Genomic DNA, 16457 nt, shown 5'->3' on the forward strand with positions numbered 1-16457 from the left:
TCCCTCTTTCTTGGTCTGCCTGGTTGTATCGACGCCCTTCTCTTCCTGCTCTCGTTCTCTCTGTCTCGCTCTTCGCGCGCGTTCCACAAAGGAAAAGTATATAAGGGGGAGGGGTGACGTGAGATCGGCCGCCCTGATCGTCCCCACGTCTTCGTCGTGCTCGCACGCATTGCCATGAAGCGCCGCGGCGGCCGTGTCGTGAGCTCCAAGAGCACCGTGGTTGGCGCGTCAAGTGCTGCTGTCACTCCCGAAGCGCCAGGTCTTTCTGCTGCTGTCAATGGCCATGACGCATCCGTCGCCGCCGCCGCTACTGCCGCTGCTGCTGCGTCGCTGTCACCATCTGTGACGTCACCAGCAACACCAGTCGCGCGAGATGAGCCGCGGAGTTCGGGTAATCCTGTGGGTAGCGCGAGCGCCGCAGTGATGGATGTGCCGACGCCGACACTGACGATACCGACGCTCGACATCTTCGCGCGCTTTCAAAGCAAGCGGGGCGATTTTGATGAGGACTGGCTCCTGCTCCAGGAGGATCCCTCCGCGAGGGATGAGACGCCTCGGATCGCCGCGCACGTCGCGGACAAGCTTCGTCGTCACCAGGCGCAGCTTGGCGCTCACCGTGCCGCCGCTGCAGCGGATCGGAGTCGGCAGGACAAAGACCGAGTCGTGCCAGTGCGTGTTGCAGCGAAGACGGTGAGCTCCGTCAGCGGCGACAGCCTCGACACCGTTGCGACGGAGGGTCCACGGCAGGCACGCCGTCAGCGCCGTCCCGAAACCTATGATTCTGCCGAGGACAGCGGCAGCGACGGCGCAGGCGCTGACGCGGACATCGGTACGGTTGCCGCTGACTACGACGGCGATGATAGCGACGAGTACGTGCCGGAGGATCGCACGGCGTCGCAGTACAAGCGGCCAAAAAATACAAAGAAGGCGGCCGCAAAAGATGAGGGATCCGCGGGCGTGGCTCTCAGTGGCGGCTCCCCGTCTGTGAGTACGCCTGTGGAGCGCACTGCTGCTGCTGCTGCTGAGGCAGCTTCCGTGAACCCACTCACACGCTTATCGGAGGGCGGGGAGCAGCTGGATGTGGAGGCCGAGCACGAAGGCCTCACTGGGGACTACCTGAACTTTCGACTCACTTCCGCGACAGGAAGTAGAGCGCTCGACGCCGATGCACTGCAGGCGACCGTGCACCTGCAGCCGTCTGTCTCTCGCGGCGAGAAACGCAACGTGCACGACCGCAGATCCTCTCGCAGCCAGGAGCAGCGGCGTCAGACACCACCATCACCGCAGCAGATGGAGCAAGATTGTGTGCTGGTGGTGCCGCTGTGGAGCATCACGCGGATGGAGCAGCACGGCGGCTACTGTAGCGCCAGCCCCCTCATCGCCCTCCACCAGGAGGTCACGGACCTCGTCGACTACCTTCGCCCGACAGAGGCGGAGGTGACAATGCGGCGCTACATCGAGAAGGATATTGGCCGGCTGGCCGATCGGCTGTGGCCTGGCAGCTCGGTACTCGTCTACGGCAGTATGTACACCCACCTGCTGCTGCCGCTGTCGGACCTTGACATCACGCTGTTGGATGTGCCCGTGTCGGCGGAGGAGGCGCTCACCAGCTTGGCAAAGGAGATCAGCAGCGCGGGCATGTGCGAGAACGTCTATCCACAGGTGATTCTCAAGACGAAGGTGCCGCTCATCAAGTTTGTCCACAAGGGCTCGCTCATCGACGTCGACATTAGTGTTGGCGCTGTGGACGGCAAGCGCAACTCGGAGTGCATTGTGCAGTACATGAACATGTACCCAGAGGCACTGCCGCTTACCTTGGTCGTGAAGTACTTTGTCATGCAGCGCGGCATGCATGAACCGTACTACGGAGGCCTTGGCAGCTACGCCGCCACGCTGCTCGTCGTCGCCTTCCTGCGGCAGCACCCCATCTATACAACGCAGCCGGAGAAACGGACCATGACGGGGCTTGGCAGGCTACTGGTCGATTTCTTTCGCATGTGCGGTCAGCATTGGAACTACCGAAGAGTAGCCGTGTGCCTGACGAACTACGCTGTGCCGAGCAACGCCGATGACGCGATGGCTGTGGACGTTCACGACGAAGGCGATTTCCGCATCCGTGCCGACTGTGGCGGTCGAATGCAGTCACCGGTGCTGGCCAGCCCCCCGCGGGGCCCGATGGGCCCCGCGCAGGTGTGGATAGAGGACCCGGTGGACGCCTCTAACAACGCCGCCAGCTCACTGCGGTTTTTTCATTCTCTTTCCGCCATGTTCTCCTACGCCTATCTTGCCCTGACGGCCGACTTCGACCGAGCCGCGGCGGACGCGGGGCGGCCGTCCTCGCCTGCGCCGTCCTCGCCTGCGCCGTCCTCGTCGCCGTCCTCGAACGACATCAGTCGCCGTCCGACGCTGCTCTCGCGCATTTTCCATGCCGATGCGGAGATGGTGTACCGTCGGCGGGCCGTGGCCGCGGCGTACAAGCGACTGAGCGCCGAGGTGCCGGCGTACATGAAGGAGGTTCAAGACTTCCGGCGCGATGAGGACGTGGCGATGCTGCAGGGCAACGGCGACGGTGTGGCGCACAGCTGGCGCGCGCGACGGCTGCGGCGGCGCGAGGGGGATCCCGTTCCGTTTCCACAGCAGCGGCGCGTCACGTCACTGGAGGAGCGCTTGGTGCTTTCCCAGCTGCGAGAGTCGTCCTCGCCACCTCCGCCGGCGTCGGAGGTTGGCACGAAGAGGCGCCAGCGCGAGGCCGAGGATGAGATGAGTCGGAGAAAGGTGCAGAGAAACCGCCGTCAGGATACCGTGTTGCCCTCTCGCAGCAGCTCGCCGTCGTCGTCGTGCACCACCGGCTCAGAGAGCCACGCCAGCTCGGTGCGCGTGGATGTGTCGAGAAGGACAGAGCGGAGTCGCAAGCTGCGACAGTAGTGAAGCAGCCCCCTCCCTCACCTCTGCCTCCGCCCGTAGAGAGTGCGACGATGACGGCCCTACACACGCGCATAACCGTGATGGAGGTTTCCCGGAAGGAGGATGAGGCGAATAGGAAAACGTCCTGAAGAGGGGTTGGGGCGCGTTGGTGTCGATGCTGCGGCGTGTTGTCACGGTGGCTGGCGCAAGTGTGCGCATTCTTACACTCGTGTGCGTATGTGTCTGTCTGTTTGTGCGTGTGTGCCGATGCGCACACGCAACACGCTTGCATGTGTGTGTGTATGTGTGTGTGTGTGTGTGTGTGGTTGTGTAGTTGTGTGTGCAGTGTAACCCTTCAAGAATGACGCAAGGGAACGAGTTGCTTAACGCGCGTAAGACCCGACGCAACACACGCATTTTATGCAGCGACTTCCTTTTCTCTAACCCGCCCATGCACATCCATGCGTTATGTTGCTGTGCGGTGCACCATCTGATGGACACGTACGCGTGCCGCCTCAACGCAACCCCTTGGTCGTGGCGACCCCGCTCTCTCCGTCTCTCTTGGCCACCCGCCCTGCTTGTCGCACACAGACATAGGCACGCACGGTCAGGCGCGCGCACAAGGATTGAAAACGCACAACCATCCTCCGTCTTCTCCTCCCCGCCCTCTCTGACCACCTTGTATACGTGTATGCGTGTGTGTGTGTGTGGACACGCATGACGGTGCCTCTCCTCCTTTCTCGCGCACGCGCACAAATACACACACACACACACACACACACACACGGGACAAGCTGAGAAGAGCTGGTCAGCCACGGTAGTCAAACTTCCCCCTTCTCTCCCTCTCCCGACTTCCCCCCACCCCTTCCACCTCCCACGTACATCGCCACTGTGCAGAACATCCACACATACAGACACGCCGAAGGGCGCACAGCTCTCTCTCTCTCGTAGAAGGCAGTAGAGCAGCGCAGCACCAATGAGTATCGCGAGCAACACACCTTTAAGGCCGAGCACCTCCGCATCGAACGCGAACACCGAGCTCAGCAAGGATCAGCTGGAGGAAATCCGCGAGGCGTTCGACTTATTCGACACGGATGGCAGTGGCACGATCGACGTGCGGGAGCTGCGCGTTGCCATGCGGGCACTCGGCTTCGAGCCTCGTAAGGAGGAGCTTCAGCAGCTTATCAACAGCGTCACCGGTGGCAGCGGCTACGAAGCAACCACTACGCGGCTGCCGAGCGCCGGCAATGTGAACGCGTCCAGCGACGTGATCACCTTCTCGCAGTTTGTGCAGATTATGAAGCACAAGGTGTCACAACGGGACTCGCGGGAGGAGATGCTGAAGGCGTTCGTGCTCTTCGACACAGAGGGCACTGGCAAGATCTCGTTCCAGAACTTGAAGCGAGTGGCGGTGGAGCTTGGCGAGAACATGACGGACGCCGAGCTGCAGGAGATGATCGACGAGGCGGACCGTGACGGGGACGGCGAGGTGAGCGAGGAGGAGTTTCTTCGCTTAATGAAGAAGACGTCGCTGTACTAAGGGCGCCAACGCAGCGGGAGGAGGCTGCGCGGAAAGATGTGCGCACGCCAGCGAACTACGGAGCTACGAGGGAGAGGGTCAACTCGTGTGACGGAGCGGCTGGCGCTCAATTGCATGTATGTGTATGTGCATGTGTGTGTGTGTGTTTGTGTAGCCGAACCTCCCCCCTTCCCATCCCTTTTCCTCCATACCGCACGGCGCACTTCTTCTCCGTCCTGTTGCTCGGTTCTTGTTTGGTCGGAGGTGGTGCGGGGGTGCGTCTTTCTGTTGACATCACGCCACGCAGCAGCAGCAGCGAAACGGTGTGCGGCGGACACACAGGCGAGCGAACGCCGACGATCCTCCCTCCCCCTCTGCCCTTCCGCACACACACACACACACACACACACAGAACAGGTCAGAACAGAGCAGAGACGAATGGCGAAGAAGCTTTCGATGTAAACTATCACACGTGTGTGGGCGTGCATTCGACCTTGGCAGCAGCACGCCGGCCCTTTCCTTCCTCTGTGCGTCGCATCAACTCCCTTCCTTTTCTTTTGTTGTTGCTCGTGCAGGCTGTGCCACCTACTTTGTGCGGTGCCCGAGAGGGCGGCTGAAGAACGGCCGCGGGCGTTTGTGGTCTGTGAAGACACGTCTGCCTCTTCCAGCTCGCTTGCCGAACCCCCTCCTCCCCCACCTCCTGCACGGTCCCTCTCCATCTTTCGTGCTCCCTCCCTCCCCCATTTGCTGAACTGCTCTGCCAACATTCATGCATAGGCAGGCAGAGAGTCGTGCGCGGATCTGCCTGTGTGCAGTGTGTGTGTATGGGGGTGGTGTACGCCGGCGTGCCCCCATTTTTTTCGCATGCGGCAGAGAGGGGAGCGGGAGGGGAAGGGGATGTGGAGGAGAGGCGGATGACATGCAAAACGCAGAAGGTGCAAGGGGTGTCCACAGTAGTGGTGATGCTGCCCAGCATCTGTCAAGGGCCGTTGCGGCACTCGCACGCACCCACGCAGATGGCCCCCACCTTCCCCTTTTGGTTCCGCGTGCCTGTACCGGCGTACGTGCGCTCGCCGCGCACATGCGTGCTGCCTTTCTGTGCCCCGCATCCCGATCCTTCTCTTCCACCCGCCCGTCTTTCTCTTACGCCCTGCTTCTTCGTATGTTGAGTTCCTCGTCTCGTGCTGTCGGCCTGAGCAGACGTCTTTCCGCCATCCGCCAGTGTGCGTGTGATTTTGAGGCGTGCTTGGAGGCACTGAATCGTGAGGGCGCGGCAGGGGCAACGCATAGCAGCCTTGTGCCTCTATTCGCTTAGGTCTCTCCTCGCTCTTCCGCCCCTCATCTTGAGAAGAAGCGGGGGTGGGGTGGGGCGTTGAGTGCCCTCCGCGCCACGTGCAAGATACCGATGCACATTCCAAGGATGCGCTGCCACTGCTTGGCACGCCGCTCGGTTCACTGCTAGCAAGCACCATGGAGTCCGCCTCTGACGCGTGCCGCGAACAAGTTCGGCGCATCCAGGCAGCCCTACTGCGCTTGGGATGGCACCAGCGCACCGGGGATCGTGGTGCATTCCTGAACACACCCGTCCACAGCACAGCCAATCCAAGCGACCCACTCACCGCATCGCCGGTGGTGACGATGCAGTCGGCGCTGGCAACAGCAGAGGCTCGAGCTGGCGGCGAGGCAGCTGAAGTGACGTCGCCGCCGAAGAGCATCGCGCGTGCGCCACCTACCTCGGCACCACCGGGAGTGCTGGGTGACCATGATGTGAACTGGAGCGCTTGCGAGCGTTGCCGTGACTGCCTCATGAGTCCGCCGGCAAGCCGTGGCGCTGTCCACGGATCAACACGCCTTTGCTTGCAGGCCCTGCAGCGGCACCACAACAGCTCTGCTCGAGCAGCAGCGCCATCCATTCACCGCACTACCAAGCCTCACACCTTTGTTCGGGTCGTGTGTGACGGTGAGCGCGGCTCGGCACCGGCAGCGGCTGATGTTCTTGCGTGCCCCTCCTCAGACTCGCTGCCGCTGCCGTCTGCGGGGCGTGTGGCAGTCGCCCATGCATTCGACGATCTCATTGCAAGGGCCTGGGGACGAGCGGAGGTGGCGACGGCAGGAGGGGCAGGAGGCGTGGGTGGCGGGTGCACCACGACCACAGCGCCTCACAGCGGAGTCGGTCGTCATTGGGGTTGTGAAGGGTGTGCCGCACCTCCTGATGCAGCGCCGTCTTGCACGGCGGAGGTGCGTCCTCCGGCGGCGTCCCCCGGAAGGGCGGCGACTCCTTCTGACGTGTCCGCATCGGTATCGTCAATGCTGCCGTTCACGGCAACGCAGCCTCCGCCGTCGACGCAGCTCCACGACGACGGTCGCTCGAGCAGGTATCAGACATCACGCTTGGGAGCCCCAACCACTCGCATAGCCTCGCTCGTCGGTGCTGATGCTGCTTCCTGCTTTAGCACCCGTGTCGATCTCTCTAAGGACGCACTTTATGCCGAAGTATGCCCGTCAGCCACGGCTTCCCATGCCCTCCCTCCACCGCCATCGCCAAGGCATGCCTTGGCTGCGTCGCAGCTCCAACGGCGTATGTTACGCGCCGTGCAGCTACTGGATGCCGCCTTACATAGCTCGAGCGACGGCAGCAGTGGAGGAGCCGCTACGAGAAGACTCGACAACCTTCATCAGATCCTCATGACATTGACCGACTCCTGTGGGCAGCCACTTGCGTTGCCGAGTCGCGCGACAGGTGCGGCGCTGCGTCGCTTGCGGAAGCGACTTGTGCAAGAGCTGCTGCTTGGCAATCAGGCACCCGGAATGTTGCGGCGCTCTTCGACGTCGTCGCGGATGCCTTCGAGGCCTTCACGGTCACCTGCCCGTCACGCGGCAATCCACGACGGCCTCGAAGGCATCCGCGACGAGGCCAACGCGCGCAGTGGTGGTACCTTCAGCCTGGAGAATGTTGCAGATGACGTGCGTCGTGCCAACCCTCCTCCTTTCCCAGCGTCCGACGCCTCATCCGTTTGCTTCGCGGGCACTCGCTCCGACATGCCGGCCCCCACCGCCGTCGCTGCTCCGCCGCCTGCGCTCCCGCCGTCGCCTCCTCCATCGTCAGCCTTAGACCCCTACACGGAGTCGCAGCAGCGGTTTCAGCACGAGGTGGCAACGCTGCATCAGGCACAGCAGCGACGGCTGCAGCTCCAGCGACAGCGCACCCATGCACTAGAATCAACGCGTGCCAGCGTGCAACGTTGACATGACAGAGAGGGCGGGCGGGAGGGCGGACGGGAGGAGTGGTGGCGTTGCCTAGAGATGGCGCGCACATGCCGCCAGACTGAGCAGATCACCGAGAAAGGCTGTTGCAGTGCCTCTTGTGCCATCGACGTCTTTGAATCCCAAGAGGAGGTGATGTGCCCCGCGCTTCTCACTTGCCTTCCCCCGCACATACACACCCGCAGACGCTCACACATGCATGCAGACGCACTCATGTGTACCGCTTGTGGCTTCTAGATCTTCTTTTCCCTTTTCCGTCCGTCCACGACACACCTGCTCGCGTTTAGTGGACGGACATGCCCCCGTGCATGCCGGGCTCACGGAGGTGGACACACGCACACGTTCACAACTACTCACACCGGTGCACGCAGGCGCATCCGTGTAGTGCTATGCGACGGCGGGCGGGGGGGGCGAGGGAGGAACGGGCAAGGTGAAAGCAGCAGAACAAAGGGCAGGGCCGATCGCCCAGCACACATACCCCCCCCCCCCCCCCCCCCACCCACACACACACACCCACACGTCTGCACGCCTTCGGACATGGCGCGTGATGCCACGCCGCGACGGCCGACGGGGTAGGGACGGTGCCCGCTGACGGCTGCGTTGCCCAAGAAGAACGCAACCCCCTGAAGGGGGCGAGTCGCCAAAACAACAAAAACCAAAGAAACGGGACACTTTACAGGAACACCACAGGAGCCGGCGGCCGCATCCGGTGTCATGTGGGAAGGAAAAATAGATGGGTGCCATCATGTAAACCAGCCGATGCACCCAACCCCCCCTCTTTCCTGCTCGAGTTAGGCATGCTCGCTCACGCAGTGGTACTGCAGTGATGCGACCCCAGCGCCTTTGTTCCTGGTCTGCCCTCTAAGCGGCGGCGGCGGCAGCAGCAACGATGGCGGCGCAGTCATCCTCGGCTGACCCCCCAGCCCCTTCCTCCTAAAGCTGGGGGAGGGGGGAGGCGTAGGCGGAGGAGGGATCCACTTGCCCGTGGCGCTCCACCCCCGTTTCACGTGTTTTCTCAACCTACTCGCCATCTTCGCGGCTTCGCCTCTTGTCTCTCTCTCTCTCTCTGTGTATAACTTAGCGTAGCACTCAGTGAAGCTCGCCGGCTTGCTTTTGCCTCAACTTGCCCAGGGACGAGGACCGCGCGCACGGCTCTCACAGCAATCGTAATCAAGCAGCGCGGCACTCTCGTGCACTACCGCCGAAGAGGATCTCGGTGGTTCAGCGAACCTGCAGGGTGTCACCGCCTCCGCGTGCGAGGCTGCGGGCCCTTCCCTCGCCCCCTCCTTATTCAACCTCGCACCTGTGACCTGTCGAGGTTGAGAGAGAAGCGATGCAGACCAGTAACCCCCTCTACACGGCCGACGAGCTGTGCACCATCATCGCGACGATTTTGCACGGCGCCGACAACGCCGAGCGCCGCCGCAACGAGGCCGATCTCACAACTGCGCTCCAGCAGCCCCCAAATGTAGGTCACTTGGTGACGATCTTGTGCGGCACCCCGGATGGCACGCCGCCCACGGCGCCGGCCGGCGTTCGCCAGATGGCGGCTGTGCTGCTGCGCAAGCGCATCTTTTCTCTCTGGCGTGTGCTGACGACGGAGCAGCAACATCAGCTGCGACACCTGCTTCTGCAGCGGCTGGGCGACGAGCCAACACGTCCGGTTCGCTTCGCCATCGCCCACGTCGTGACTCGACTGGCAAAGGCAGACGCCAACCGTGGCGGTGACGGGTGGCCAGAGCTGCAGCACGCGATCCGTGCTGCTGCGCACGACACGCGAGTGGAGATGCGCGAGCTGGCGATGGTGTTGCTCTACAGCTTCGGCGAGGTGTTCGCGGAGGAGAATGCACTGAGCGGGCTGGCGGCTGAGTCCGTCGTGCGCGGCCTGGGCGACAGCGAGACGGTGGTGCAGGCCGCGGCGGTGAAGGCGGCTATGGTGCTGCTGCCGACCCTGCACGAGCACCCCGCGGTGCGCAACGCGTTTCTCGCGCACCTCGTACCTACTTGCATTGGCTTGCTGGAGAGCGGCGCGGCGACGGAAGCCAAGGTGCCGCTGTGCGTCAGCGTTCTCGACTTATTCGAGCAGCTCTTCGATGACCTGCCCGTGAAGAAGTACGGCGCGTTGGTCCAGGATGTGGCGCAGGCGCTGATGCGACTCATGGCGAACCCGCAGCACCACCCTCGCGTCCGCGAGAACTGTGGGACAGCATTGGGGCAGCTGGCGACGCTGAAGCCGAAATTTGTGGCGGCGCCGGCCCTGCTGGAGCCGCTGGTGCAGGTGTGCCTCGGTCTCATGTCGGAGGACAACACCATCTCCATCTCGGACCAGGGCAGCGGCGGCGTGGATGACGAGGACTTGGACGACAGCGACGACGATGTGGACATGCTGCACGTCACGTCCGCCTGCATGGTGGGCTGCCAGCTGCTGAGCGCGCTTGCGACGACGGTGCCCAGCAAGGCGTTCACGGCGGTGCTGTTGCCGTACATTTCGAGGGTGACGGACGCACCGGCGAGCGTGGACGCCCGCACCCGAAAGGCCACGATGATCGCACTCGCCTGCCTTGCCGAGGGACACGCTAGCTATCTGCGCCGCCGTGTCGGGTATGTGCTGACGGTGACGCACGGCTTCCTGTGCGACGCGGATCCGGCTCCTCGTGAGGCCGCCGCCTTTGCCCTTTCATCCTTCTGCGGCCATCTGCAGCCCGAAATCCTGCTGCACCACGAAAAGCTACTGCCGATGGTGGTGCCGCTGCTGGAGGACACGAGCGACCTTGTGCGCCGCCGCGTCGCCCAGGCACTGGATACCCTGTGCGAGAATCTGCAGGAAAACCTCGACCGCTACGTGCCGACGCTGCTGCCGGCCGTGATGGCGGCGATCCCGATCAGCTCGCTGGAGACGCAGTGCCGCTTGTGCGGCGTGCTCTCGTCAATGGGCATGGCTCACTCGGCTGCTTTCGCGAGCCGCGGGCCAGAGCTGCTCGAGGTTTTGCGGCAGCCCTTTGGGTTGAAGACACCGGAGACGATGGCGCTCCGGGCGCAGGCGACCGAGACAGTCGGCGTCATCGGCTCCGCGATGGGCCGCGCCGCCTTTGCCGAGTACTACCCTTTCTTCATGCAGGAGGTCGTGGCGAACCTGCAGACGCGCCACGCAGCGGTGCGGGAGCAGAGCTTCGGCTTCCTGGCCAACATGTGCGAGCTGTTTCGCGAGGACTTCGCGCCGTACCTGAATGACTCCATCCACTGCGCCCTAGAGACGATCACCGAGGACCGGGCAGTGTACAAGAACAAGCATCCGCTGGCCAGCGACGGCAGCGGTGACGCGCTTGCTGCCTTTGCTGCCTGGAAGGACAACGGCGGAGACGATGATGAGAGCGACGAGGACGGGGGCGACGACGCGGAGGAGATTCACCTGCGCGTGCGCACCGCTGACGTCGAGGAAAAGTCCTCTGCCGTGTACTGCGTCGGCGTGTTCGCGGATGTTATGATGGGCCAGCTTGGGGAGGCGCAGACGGCAGCGTGCTGGGAGGCGCTGACGGGGCTGGACTCGCACTATTACCCCAACATTCGCTCGAACGCCCTCATCGCGCTGGCGAAGCTCGCCAAGGCGTCTGCCGGTCTCCCAGCAAAGGCGATGCAGGCGCGCAGCCGGGCCGCCATCGTGGCGGGGCGCACCGGTGCTGCTGACAGCAGTGGCAGCCTCGTGCAAGATGTTCTTCCGCTGTCGGTTCGCGATCGCATTGATGAGCTGCTGAACCTACTGCTTCGCACGATAGAGGAGGAGGACGCGGAGAACGAGGTCGTCGGCGCCGCGTGCGAGGCGGTGTCGATTGTGATGGACTACTTTGGGACTCAGTGCACCATCGACGGCCCGGATGCCGTTATGCGGGATGTGGTACAGCTGCTGCGCGGGACGATGCCGTGCCAGCGCCGCGGCAACGAGCTTGACGATGACGAGTGCAGCGAGGACGACGGTGCTGACAATATGAGTTATGAGCAGTACCAGCAGCTGCGACAGCAGAGGGGTGACTCTACGAGTGCGGACAGGGCACACTACCTGCAGGGCAAAGACCCGTTCTTTCGGCGCGCGGACGAGGCGGCTGAGGCGCAGGCTTCCGCGATTATGGCTGCAATGGCGCAGCATCAACAGAACGGTGACGCGGCTGCTCCACCGTCCTCGCAGCTGCCGTCCGCGGCTGCGCTGCCACCTTGGTACAGGCTTGTTGCACCAGAGATGGTGAAGCACGGCGTCCACCTGCCCGAAGACCACGACGGGGTCATCCTGGACGCTGCCGCGGAGATGCTCGAGAGCGTCGCCAAGGCGTACGGCGCGCTGCTGCAGCCCTACATGCCCTACCTGGTTCCTCTGCTCGCCATGCACGCCGACGTGGGGACGCGGCCCCCGGAAGGGCTCGTGACCGCCGTGGGCACCCTCGCCACCGTGCTGCAGGCGTACGGCTCCGTCGACGCCAATGGCGATGGTGCTGCGTCGCCGGCGTCGGAGCAGCTGCTGGCGCCATTCGTCGAAGCAGCCGCGCAGCTGAGTTTCAGCGTCATGGCAGGCTCAGACGAGTCCACCGCGAGGGCGAACAGCGCGTATCTCCTCCGCATCCTTGTGGAGGGCTGCCCGAGCTTCTTCACACAGCAGCCCGCCGTCGTGCCACAGTGCTTCCAGGCCCTCTGGTCCGTAGTCGGCAACGAGGAGGACGAGATACCGGAGGCGGTCGACAACGCGGTCAGCGCCACCTGCTCCTTCGTCCGCTGCCTTCCGCTGCCGCTGCTGCCCATTGCCCAGGTCATCCCTCCCCTCATGGCGCACCTGCCCATGAAGATAGATAAAGCAGAGAACCCGAATGCGGTGCGGACACTGTGCTATCTACTGGGCAATGACCACGCCGCCTCGACCGCAGCGGTGTCGAGCTGGTTACCGTCCGTGGTTGGTGCCGTCGCGAACGTGCTCGCCGCGGCAACCGTGGAGGATGCTGATAAACAGCGCCTGGTGCAGCAGGGAGCGTCAGTCTTCGCGCAAGCTCACCCGCAGGCATGGCGGCAGCAGCAGCAGGGCTTGTCGGACGGGCAGCGCGCGGTGCTACAGGCATGGCAGCTGTGAAGCACAGCTCTATCAAGGATCTCTGAGGGGGGACGAGGGGCATGAGGTGGCGAGCATTCCTCATCTGCGGTCCCTCTCCGGCTCTCCTATACCGCCGCCGTCACCAGAGACTCGCTGCCGACATTGTCTTCTCCGCTGTCCATCTCTTGCGTGGGCGCCAGTACCTGAAGTGCGTTGTAACGCGTAAAGTAGCGTCGATAACGGCGGGCATTTAAGTGGCGGGCATGCGCATGTGTCTCTGTGCCTTTAACACTCATCGACGTGACCCTCCTCCTCTCCGCCAACTCGCTTGCTCGCTCCCTCTCTCTGGATTCCGCCAACTGCTTGCCGCGACGTCCCTTCCGCACCGCCCACCATCGTGCGCTCGTGCGTGATGCACGTGTGGCGATGGGGATTGTGAACACTCTGCTGCTGCTAGACGCACACACATGTGGCCATCTACGAGACACGCCTCCTCCTCCTCCTCCTCCTCCTTTCTCTCTGAGTGTGTGTGTGTGTGTGTCTGTGTGTGTGGATGCCGTGCATATCACGTCACCCGCGCATGCCTGTGCGAGTACACGGGACGGCACAGTCTGCACGCGCCTTCCCCCCCCCCCCCCCCCCCCCCGCCTCCCGGCGCTTCATACGCACGTACACATTCTCCACTCTGCATCCCTCCTGCTGCTCCTCGTGTTGCGGCTGCGCCGGTTGGGCGTGAACAGGGCCGCTTCTCATTTTTTTTTTTCGGGTCTCTCCCGACCATCTATGGCTGTGCATCTCTGTGTCTGCACGCGTGTGGTAGGCTATCCGTTCCCGCAGCTGCTGCAGTGCTCAAGGGGCATTATTGCCCTCGCGGCCTGTGCGCAGCAACGCACCACCTTGTTCTTTCCTGCTCTCTCGCGTCACGCACAAATACACACACACACACACACACACACACACACACACACACAGGACGACACTCTCACTCACGGCGTGCGCGACGTTGCTGAGCGTGGACGAGGAGGTCGACGATGCGATCGCGCGTACGCTTCCGACCACTTAGTAGGAACACAAGGTATAGACATCCTGCTGCCACGGCGGCCGCCGCAGCGCGGATGCGCTGTGTTTATCGGCCTGCCAGCGGCACGAGTGGTTCTGCAGCAGCCACTGCTAGCAGCGGCACTACCCTTTCCGCCGGCACCTTGGCGTACGCCTTGCGGCACTTCAGTGCGCCTACGCGTCTGTGGCGGTCGGAACCACCGCCACCACCACTCCCGCCACTGCCGGGGGCAGGCGCCACGGTGAGCGAGGAGCGTGTCGCACGATGGTGTCGGCGGCTGTGGGACCTCACGCGCAAGTCCACTGGCAGCGTGGCCTCTGCCCATCTCACCCCACAGCTTCAACTCGCCGCCCACAGAGCAGCAGCAGCACTGCTATCATCATCGTCGTCGTCGCCCTTCACCGCGCCACCGCAGATTGACGACGATGGGGAGGTGACGGGCGAGGTGGTGCTCTCTAGCCTGCGCCGCGCCATCCGTAGCGATCAAGGCCGCATCCCTGGCGTCATTGTGGAGAGCGTGTGGGCCGCCTTCGACGTGCTCGTGCCGCCCATCGTCCAGGAAAACGTCACAGAGGATAGCATCACACCCGCGACGGGGGATAACTTCTTTATGTTCATCTCGACCTTGAACGAGCTCAATTTCGACCTGCACGCGGTCGCAAAGGCAAGCACGCAGCTGACGGCGAAGGTGGACGCCTACGTGGGCCTGCTGCGGCAGGCGGAGGCTCACGAAACGCAGCGAGCGACAACAGCAGAGGCCCGTGGTCCTGCGCAGGTCGCTATCGACGGATGCGAGCTCATGGAGCAGCTCATGAAGGCTAAGGGGGAGGTCGTGCAGTGCTGCTTTGAGGCCCGCAACGCTGGCTCTCCTCTCTACTACACGTGGTTGTGGCACACGGCCGCCATGCCGGACGGCCTGCGGCGGCTCATGCATTTTCGAAAGCTGACCCATTTCTTCGAGAGCTTGTGCAAGCGACACATCAAACATCTCACGGAGCAGCAGCAGCAGCAGTGGCAGAGCATGCTGTCTTCTTCGGCGCCTGCTACTGGCGAGTCAGCGGGGACGTTGCCGTCAGCAGCAGCCGCAAGCGCCACGGAGAAAAGTCGGTGCGCCGGCGAGCTCTCCAAGTGGCGTAGTCGTCTGATCGAGGTAGGCCTAATCGATGGTGCCATGTCGCTTCTCTTGAACGATCTGTTCTCCAAGGAGTACTTGGTGATGGAGGAGCTGACGTGGCTCTTGACGCCGCCGTCGATGCTGGACCAGATCATGCGTGCTGAGTCTGTCCATCCCTTCGTCCGTGGACTTGAAGACATGCGCCATCGCCTGCAGCCGGCTCACCACCGCCACTTGTTCGCCTTTCTGCACCCCGCCGTTGTCGAGGAGCCGCTCATCGCCGTGCAGGTGGCCTTGACGCACGGCATTGCCAGCTCTGTGGATCAGATCTTGGGTCGCCCTACGCCGCTGTCAGACCCGGCGAACACGTCGAAGGCGGCTCTCTACTTCCGCCACGCACTGGAATCCTCGGCGGCGGTTGACTGCGCCGGTGCGGCGGAAGATGGCAACGTGAACACCGCCATCTTCTACAGCATCAACTCTGCCCAAAGTGCGTTGCGTGGCATGGACATGGGTAACCGCCTCATCAAGCGCGTCGTGCAGGAGGTGGAGGGCAACATTAACGCTCGGCGGCAGGCGCGCAGCTTGACTCCCATCCACACCTTCAGCACCCTCTCACCCATCCCGCTCTACGTCAAGTGGCTGGCTGATGAAGTGGCTGCGCTGGCGGCTGCCGCTGCGACAGCTACCGCGATGGCAGCGAGCGGCATCTTTGGCAAGCAGCTCTCCACAACCGAGGAAGATACACGCTACTTGGGGCCGCTTCGCGAGGCGATTGCCGGCTACGTCCTGCGGCACCCCGATGTCCTACCGGCGGAGGCGCGTGCGGTGATGTCAGCGGCGGCCACAAGCAGTCGCGGCAACCACACGGCCGCAAACGTAGCGGCACTGCAGTACCTCGTGCGTCTCCTCCAAGACGCATCGTCGCCCCCCTCGTTTCCGCGCGATGGTCTTGCCACATTCGCCGCGGGCAGCACCTCGACACAGCGGCATCAGCAGCCATGGTGGGCGGACCATACGCTCACGATGGCCCTCGAGGCGCCCCTGTTGCACTCCGTTGCCACGTACCTGTGCACCGTGAAGCGTAGTGGTGACGGCCGCATTCGCGACCCAGTCGGCAACTTTCACGTGTCTAACGGCGCCACTGTTTATCGACTAAACTTCCTCGCGAACACGACCCCGAAGGCCAGTCGTGAGAGCGCCTGCATCATGGTGAACTACTGGTACGACCTGCCAACGGTCTCAGCCAACGCCGCGCGGTACGAGGTGAGCCGCACCGTGCCCCTCGGTGAGCCGATCAAGACGCTGCTGGGGGACATGTAGGGCGGCCGTGTTGTCAAGCCCTGCCGACACTTCCTCCCTCTCCATTCCGCCAGTCTCGCTGGTGGGCGTACGTGCAGCAGCAACACTTCTGCCCTGGAAGAGTGAGCGCCCTCCCCTCCTATCCCACCTGCTTCGAAAATGAACGATCCACATCGCAGGAACGATGATTGGACAGCACCACCACCGCCACGCCTCCCCACGCCTC

At 63.3% G+C, this 16457-nt stretch overlaps 5 protein-coding genes across 5 annotated transcripts; all 5 read left to right on the forward strand.

The window, feature by feature from the left end:
• Positions 1 to 174: 174 nt before the first annotated feature.
• On the forward strand, positions 175 to 2925 carry LMJF_07_0700 (topoisomerase-related function protein-like protein; the record flags this gene model as incomplete). Its single annotated transcript, XM_001680925.1, has 1 exon — positions 175 to 2925. The coding sequence occupies one exon, from the start codon at positions 175 to 177 to the stop codon at positions 2923 to 2925; it is 2751 nt and encodes a 916-aa protein (XP_001680977.1).
• Positions 2926 to 3880: 955 nt separating this feature from the next.
• Positions 3881 to 4444, forward strand: LMJF_07_0710 (putative centrin; the record flags this gene model as incomplete). The annotated part of the gene is made up of 1 exon (XM_001680926.1): positions 3881 to 4444. The coding sequence occupies one exon, from the start codon at positions 3881 to 3883 to the stop codon at positions 4442 to 4444; it is 564 nt and encodes a 187-aa protein (XP_001680978.1).
• Positions 4445 to 5893: 1449 nt separating this feature from the next.
• On the forward strand, positions 5894 to 7669 carry LMJF_07_0715 (hypothetical protein; the record flags this gene model as incomplete). The annotated part of the gene is made up of 1 exon (XM_003721729.1): positions 5894 to 7669. The coding sequence occupies one exon, from the start codon at positions 5894 to 5896 to the stop codon at positions 7667 to 7669; it is 1776 nt and encodes a 591-aa protein (XP_003721777.1).
• Positions 7670 to 9020: 1351 nt separating this feature from the next.
• LMJF_07_0720 (conserved hypothetical protein) lies at positions 9021 to 12794 on the forward strand (the record flags this gene model as incomplete). Its single annotated transcript, XM_001680927.1, has 1 exon — positions 9021 to 12794. The coding sequence occupies one exon, from the start codon at positions 9021 to 9023 to the stop codon at positions 12792 to 12794; it is 3774 nt and encodes a 1257-aa protein (XP_001680979.1).
• A 1076-nt stretch (positions 12795 to 13870) lies between these two features.
• Positions 13871 to 16252, forward strand: LMJF_07_0730 (malonyl-coa decarboxylase-like protein; the record flags this gene model as incomplete). The annotated part of the gene is made up of 1 exon (XM_001680928.1): positions 13871 to 16252. The coding sequence occupies one exon, from the start codon at positions 13871 to 13873 to the stop codon at positions 16250 to 16252; it is 2382 nt and encodes a 793-aa protein (XP_001680980.1).
• Between the last annotated feature and the right edge of the window lie 205 nt (positions 16253 to 16457).

This window comes from Leishmania major, chromosome 7, assembly GCF_000002725.2.
Source record: "Leishmania major strain Friedlin complete genome, chromosome 7".
NCBI lineage: Eukaryota > Euglenozoa > Kinetoplastea > Trypanosomatida > Trypanosomatidae > Leishmania > Leishmania major.